This window comes from Cataglyphis hispanica, chromosome 24 (genome assembly GCF_021464435.1).
Source record: "Cataglyphis hispanica isolate Lineage 1 chromosome 24, ULB_Chis1_1.0, whole genome shotgun sequence".
Classification (NCBI taxonomy): Eukaryota; Metazoa; Arthropoda; class Insecta; order Hymenoptera; family Formicidae; genus Cataglyphis; species Cataglyphis hispanica.
In genome coordinates, this window is record NC_065977.1 from 1,674,173 (window position 1) to 1,681,136 (window position 6,964).

The 6,964-nt window shown below is 38.7% G+C and overlaps 3 protein-coding genes across 3 annotated transcripts in view; 1 reads left to right on the plus strand and 2 right to left on the minus strand.

Annotated features, from left to right (window-relative positions):
* LOC126858053 (alpha-2-macroglobulin-like protein 1) overlaps positions 1-6,964 on the minus strand; it is a 116,767-nt gene that overhangs the window by 12,277 nt on the left and 97,526 nt on the right. The gene's annotated exons all lie outside the window — the stretch shown is intronic.
* Positions 286-3,728, plus strand: LOC126858061 (serine/threonine-protein kinase TBK1). Its single transcript, XM_050608072.1, has 4 exons — positions 286-1,249; positions 1,325-2,504; positions 2,741-2,942; positions 3,084-3,728. The coding sequence occupies exons 1-4, from the start codon at positions 826-828 to the stop codon at positions 3,516-3,518; spliced, it is 2,241 nt and encodes a 746-aa protein (XP_050464029.1). The 5' UTR covers positions 286-825; the 3' UTR covers positions 3,519-3,728.
* LOC126858060 (protein VAC14 homolog) lies at positions 3,869-6,817 on the minus strand. Its single transcript, XM_050608071.1, has 7 exons — positions 6,600-6,817; positions 6,158-6,539; positions 5,503-6,085; positions 4,712-5,283; positions 4,442-4,560; positions 4,264-4,343; positions 3,869-4,199 (listed from the first exon to the last, which is right to left on the minus strand). Exons 1-7 carry the CDS (start codon positions 6,701-6,703, stop codon positions 3,892-3,894), a joined length of 2,148 nt encoding a protein of 715 aa, XP_050464028.1. The 5' UTR covers positions 6,704-6,817; the 3' UTR covers positions 3,869-3,891.

A 6,964-nucleotide genomic window follows, 5' to 3' on the forward strand; every position in this document is an offset into this window, starting at 1 on the left:
GATTCCAGATAATTCGTTGAAAGAAAATTGTCGATTAATGATACGATTTCGAAGAAATATATATTCTGGAAAAAAGTAGAGAAATTATAAAGTTATGAGATGTATACGTACGTTAAGTCAGCTCATCAACTTTATATTGATCGATTTATAATTAAGTCTTATTTATCGTCAATGAAATTTTAAAATGCAACTTTATCGATCGTCGCTTGCTTAGGGATCGATTTGTTTGACTCAGGTATCCGCATCGATAACTTAACCTTATCTAACCCAACGTAGCCTAATTAATCAGAAATGATCCGTTCATTCTGTCACGCTTTCTAAACTTTGTCATTTTTGCTTTTTTCTTCGAGATCCGATTCGTTGTATCTGTCGCCTTTTAAATGTAGAAAGTGAGGCAAAATGTAATTCAACAAACAGACAAGACGTCGGACAAGAAATTAATTACATCTTCACAATAATGAAAGAAACGTATCTTTTATCCTTGGAAGAGGAAGGAGAAAAGAAAACGCAATTGTATGTACGAGTGTAGAAAGTACAGTTAAAAATATAGATCTTTTTAGAGCGGGATAAAATTTTATATATAAGCTCAATTATTATTGTTATTATTACTTATGTTAATTTTTTCGATGCTACAAATATACGGAGAGGCGAATTTTATGTCACTAATACGTTATCAAAAAAAGTACGGACAACAAATCTGTCACATCGCGATGACGTCACCAATGTATACATGGAAGATTGATCGAGAGGACGGATGTCAAGTAGAAGAGTGAGAATAGACGGTGAGAGGTATTCGTTGATGCCAAGGAAAAACGTACGGACGACATGTCCTTCCTTCGTGGCTCCGCCAACTATGTCTGGTGCACCACCAGCGTACTTGGTAAGGGTGCGACTGGCGCGGTATTCCAGGGTGTCAACAAAAACAATGGGGAACCCGTCGCGGTCAAGACTTTCAATCAGCTTAGCCACATGCGGCCGCACGACGTACAAGTGAGAGAGTTCGAAGTGCTGAAAAAAGTCAAACACGAGAACATCGTCAAACTGTTGGCGATCGAGGAGGAGCAGGATGGCAGGGGTAAAGTGATCGTCATGGAGCTCTGCACTGGCGGTAGTCTCTTCAATATCCTGGACGATCCCGAAAATACGTACGGTCTCGCGGAGAGCGAGTTTCTGCTGGTATTAGAACATCTGTCAGCTGGTATGAAGCATCTACGCGACAATAATCTGGTTCACAGGGACCTTAAACCAGGTGAGAGAAGTCGAGAGATACATTAAATTTATGTATAAAGTGTTTTACATTTAACTTTTATTCCTTTTCATACAGGTAATATAATGAAATTCATCGCCGATGATGGTAGTACGATATATAAGCTCACCGATTTCGGAGCCGCTCGAGAATTGCAGGAGGATCAACAGTTTGTTTCTCTGTACGGTACCGAGGAATATTTGCATCCGGATATGTACGAGCGTGCGGTCCTGCGAAAACCCGTCGGCAAAACATTCGGTGCAACCGTCGACCTATGGTCTATAGGTGTGACCCTTTATCATGTCGCAACGGGAAATTTACCATTTAGACCATTTGGCGGGCGTAGGAACAAGGAGACCATGTTCTACATCACGACGAAGAAAGCGTCGGGCGTGATATCTGGACTACAAACTTCAGAAAACGGGCCGATCGAGTGGAGCAGGGAATTGCCGCAGACTTGTCAGTTGAGCGCAGGCCTGAAGAAGATAGTGACTCCATTGCTGGCTGGCTTGCTCGAAGTGGATCAGCAAAGAATCTGGAGCTTCGATCGATTTTTCAGCGAAGTCACAGACACGCTTTGCCGAAAACCAATTCATATATTCAATGTTCATCAAGCCAGCCTAATCAAGGTTTTCCTACATCCGGAAGAGAAGTTAGTTGCTTTGCAGATACACATTCAGGATCAAACCGAGATCATGCCCCACGCGCAAATTCTTCTTTTTGGCGACGCACCTCTCATGAATTTTATTGAGGAATCTACACCAGGCAAGGGATATCCCAACACTAGCAACGATAAGCCGTTGATGCTCTTCTCACGAGAGAACAACAATGTCGTGCTGCCGACGGAGACTGAATTGCCCAAGTTTCCCGTCTTCGCGAATCTCGTTTCCGTAGAGAACGATGCAAGCCAGGCCAAAGTTGCATGTTCCGTAGGCCACGTCTGTAAACGTAGAATTGATAAATTGGCATTGTGCAGTAAACTATTGCGAGATGCTATAGAGGCGTTTAGTGGACTCTTGTCTACTGAACTCACCCGAGTATTGGGAAAGTGTCATCATTCAAAAGAATTTACGAAAGCAATGGAGGATATCATATTAGCAATTGAAAGGAATGAGACTTTTGCTAAGCATGTTTTTCGAAAATTCGGAGGTGGCGGTCAAACTGCGGTGGAGGTGAAAAACTGGCGGAAAGAGTTGGATGCGAAGAACAAAGAGCTTACTACTGAACTGACTCCAGCGATAGTACAACTTCATCAAAGGTAAATTATCTCAAATGATAATGTAAAATGTATTTGCTGCAGCCAAAAAACCTGATTGAATAGAAAAATACATGTATACTTAATTTCATTAGAAAAATCGTAATATGCTGTTTATAAATATTTATTTTTTTATTTCGATATTCCAACGATTCATGGATTCAATGCGACTAAGTTTAATGAAGAGCACAATGAAAAAGAAATATAATTAGTATAAATATTATACAACAAATTTGCAGATATGTAAAAGAGGGCAGTTTACGCGGAGAATGGGATAATAGTACTCGCGGCTTGTGGTGTCCGTGGGCGACGAAAGCGAGTCAGAGAGCAGCGACGTTAGTTGATCGCTTGAGAGACGGATGGCAACACTTATTGAGAGACAGGGCCACTCGTAGTCTCACTTACAACGATGAACAGTTTCATGTTCTTGAACGTATAAAGGTATGCAAGTTATGTTGATTTTACTTCCTGATCCATTAGCGATATTGCATGATAAAATCAGAAAGGAGGAGAGAAATCGCGTGAATAATTTCTTGCAATTGTCGATTGATTGAAACACTAATCTTCCTCGGTCACAAACAGGTCACGGAAACAGGACGTCGATTGAAAGCGCTTCTCGAGACGGAATGTATACCAGCTATGACGCAGAGATCGGAGTGCGTCGCAGATTGGTACAAAATGGCACAAACGGTGTTCTTGCAAACTCAGATATTAGACAAGGACATAGATGGTTACGAACACGCATTGGAATCGTTCTCCTATCGTCTATCGCAGGAAAGTAAAGAACGTAACGAGAACCTTTTGCATTCGTTGGATAGGCTGCCTGGAAAATTGAAAACAATCGAGAAAACGAATGTGCCGGCACAGGAAAGCACCAAGAAGTGGCGCAATATTTGTGATACGCAAGAACAAATTGCAGTACTTCTTTATGAAAATGGTCTGTTTATAGATCAGCTTGACAATTTGTCAGTGATTGATAGAGTGGAAGATATAGGCGATGCGCAATATGAACTTTAATATGTGCAATTTTGTCATTTCTCTATCAATCATATGACAATATACTTATGAGATGAAGACTGAAAATTAGAGTGTATATATTAACAGAATCCGAGATATATGTATGTACGGGATTAATGCTGATATAGATTTTAGCTAAGTTAAATGAAGACAAGGTTTACATTTTTTATTCCTTTAAGCAAATAAATGACTACTTTACTTTAAAATCAACATACGGTCGTTTATTTTCAATGAGTCCAACAATTGCATTTTAATAAATAAGAATTATATATTTATAACAAAGCCAAACATAGGCGAGTGTGTAATAGTTTTACGTCATTATATAGTAAAAAATTAGTATTTTAAATCTGGTATGTATGGTGTGTATGAATATTCACGTGTCTATGTGACTAGTATTTCGTTCGACTAAAGAATTCAGTCTTTGTTTACGCTTTTGTTCCTTGTGCTGTTCTTGAACTATATGGAAATGTTTCAATAGTTCACTGAAATCAAACGGGCAATAACCTTTCTCTTCTGATTTTTCCAATTTATTAGATATTGGTTTCTTAGCTGGGGGTATCGCTGCTAAACGACGTTGTAAAGTAGCGTAAGCTTCACTCTGTGGCAGAATCATGAGCAAGCCGTACAACGCGTATATCAGAGCATCATTCTTCTCCCATTCCAATAATTGCAGCCGCAAATCTTAAAGGAGAAAAAAAAATATAAACTATACATTTTATATAACAGCACTATACTATATACTTACAAGTGAATATTGGTGATTCTATTAATTGTACTAATTTGTCTATTTCTGTCAAAAATTCCACTGTAACTTCTATATTTTCGCTGATAGATAAAAATGTTGCATTAAGGTTTTAAAGAAAGATCACTGAAATAATGAAAAAAAAAACTGATTGAATGAAAAAGAATAGAATAAAGGATACAAAGATCGAATGATGTTGCTGGCATGTCGATAATGTTGAGATAGAAGACACAGAGCCACTGTCGCGACCGGATTATGACACCAAGACACGTATAGACATTCGAATAACGCGCAACTTTCCTAAAAATATTACTATTGTATATTCCAGAAAATCGTATTTTATAAAAATAATCTTACAATATAAAATCTTACGATATAAAATCGAAAATTTATGTATAATAATTGAATATCTTGCAAGAAAGTTGAATAGTAATAGTAATGGGAAACTTACTGGAGAATCTAAACGTCTAAGTTTGTTGCGTAAATCGAATAATTCGGAACTGGTTAACAGGATAACATTCAAGGTTTGTATCATTGTACAAGCAAAGCTTAAATTTTGTTCTTCCAATAGAATCTTCGCCAATGTTTTATATATATCTTCTGCGCTCAAAAGAACACATAATTCTCTTATAATGAAAGCGCCTCGTTCTTCCAATAAATGTCTATCGGTTGAGAAGAGCCTCAATAAATTAACTATAAATTTGGTGAAATACTTATTCTGCACTTTTGCATTGGGATCGGTCGTTACCGCCTCTGGAGATTTTGAACTGATAATCTCGGCCATTACCACCAAAGTCTGTTGCACTACCTCGTCCGAAGTATCACTCAGGGATTTCATCAATATCGGAAACAAATCCTCAATATGATTAAACATTTTATGTGGAATGTTTATGAACAAATGATGTATCCATTTTAAAACCGCGACCTTCGTTTGAACTGACAGATACAATAAGTGCTTTGTAAGTACTTCTACAACACTGGCAAGATCTAAGCTTTCAGCTAAGGAACAATTTTGCATTGTATCTGAAAATAAAAAGCAGAGAAAATTCTATTATCATTATACAATATGGACTCTGTTGTCCACACATATAATACCAATTTTCATTATATATTTTCTGAAATAATTTAAATTACTTCCGATTTAAAATAATCTTTGCAGTATTTCAAAACACTCGCCAATGATTTGGAAGATTTGGTTTATTGTAACCACTTTGTAAGCAATATGATTAAACTGCAATTTACCGTTTTTCTCTTTCGTAGAGCGTACATTGTCTTTCTCCTTCTTACTTGTAATCTCTGTATTTTCCATAATTATCAACTTCATTAAATTCGCATTTACTTGCGTCGCTGTTTCTTTAGTACTCTTCCGTGTATCACCATCGTAGGCCAAGCATGGTAAAACCGCCACAAGAATGCCAGACATATACGGGAGCATAAGAGGACCGGATAAATGTACGAATTCTTTTATCCACGTGATGGCGGTCAACTGAAGTAGCTCGTCGTTACTCTGAGCGTGCGTAATTAGTATGTTTATCATAGCTGGAAAATCTACCCTCGCGGGATTGGCTTTTATGCTACGTAAGAATTCACCGAGAACCGTATCCGTGACCTTCTTGATCTCCGGCGTCGGGTCCTCCAATATTCTAAACAATCCATCGAGTATTTCAGGCAGAAATATAATAAAGTCCATATTGGGTACTGCATCCAGCACAGACACCCATGATATTACAAATTGTCTGCCAAATGGATTTTTTGTATAGATACGTTCGCGCAATAAAGGCATGAATCCGACTAAATCAAAGAGGCCGCTTTCTGTCACGATATCCTGAAACACGATATACGAGATGTAAAATAACTCACTTGTGCTTGTAATAATACAAAGTTGATAATCAATTACCTTCATCAGTCTATCGAGTAGCTCGGTAGCGTTCTTTATATTCTGCTCGGAATCACAGGCCAATTTACTAAGAGCAGCAAAGATATCTGTAAACTGAGGCAGTACCGCACCTCTTGCCACTTTGACCACATTGTACAGGCTTTCGCAAGCGTAGTACCTGACTCTCAGGTCAGCGTCACAGAAACATGCCAAGATCGGATGGATCAGATCTTCTATATACTGACCGGTATCCTTCCCAAGACCGACAGCGATCGCGGCGAGACCGATCAAGCCGCCCTTACGCGTATGCGGATTCTGCGAAGTTGCGAAGTCTTGTCCAAGGACTTTCAGCAATCTCTTGATTTGAACAGTATTGTTATGAGCAGCGAAATCCTTCACCATCCTGTAAAGAAATTATCACGTTCGTGAATCGAAAATAGCAAGCGTACATTAATAACCTTACTTTTCTATCTCCAAAGCAGCTGGTTTCCGTTTCTCGTACAATTTGTCATTGAGGGAACGAACGCACGCCGCGCTCAAGGGCGCGTAATCCCTTTCGGACATCATCTTTGGTGATTTACACCAATTTTCGTTCCCAGAATTTGTTGATAATGTCGGAACACTGTCAAAACATGTCAAAGTATCAAAACGCGACCACGCGTGCGAGGTTGCGTTCGAAAATCTATTCATTGAGTAAAATGGCATTTGATTGGCCAATCGGGAGGAAAGAAACAACAAGTTTTTTTATCCCGATTGGTCAATCAAATACTCTACTTCACCGAGTAAATTTTGAACGTAACCGTACGAACAAGTAACAAGGCGATTCGA

What these genes read in the sequence shown, in the direction of transcription:
- LOC126858061 (XM_050608072.1), top strand. Translation starts at nt 826, where the DNA reads ATGTCCTTCCTTCGTGGCTCCGCCAACTATGTCTGGTGCACCACCAGC. An exon ending in ATAGTACAACTTCATCAAAG is followed by an intron (nt 2,505 to 2,740) that starts GTAAATTATCTC and finishes ACAAATTTGCAG; the next exon opens with ATATGTAAAAGAGGGCAGTT. An exon ending in ATGTTCTTGAACGTATAAAG is followed by an intron (nt 2,943 to 3,083) that starts GTATGCAAGTTA and finishes GGTCACAAACAG; the next exon opens with GTCACGGAAACAGGACGTCG.
- LOC126858060 (XM_050608071.1), bottom strand. Translation starts at nt 6,703, where the DNA reads ATGATGTCCGAAAGGGATTACGCGCCCTTGAGCGCGGCGTGCGTTCGT. An exon ending in AGCAACATCATTCGATCTTT is followed by an intron (nt 4,344 to 4,441) that starts GTATCCTTTATT and finishes TTTATCTATCAG; the next exon opens with CGAAAATATAGAAGTTACAG. An exon ending in AGAATCACCAATATTCACTT is followed by an intron (nt 4,200 to 4,263) that starts GTAAGTATATAG and finishes TTCTCCTTTAAG; the next exon opens with ATTTGCGGCTGCAATTATTG.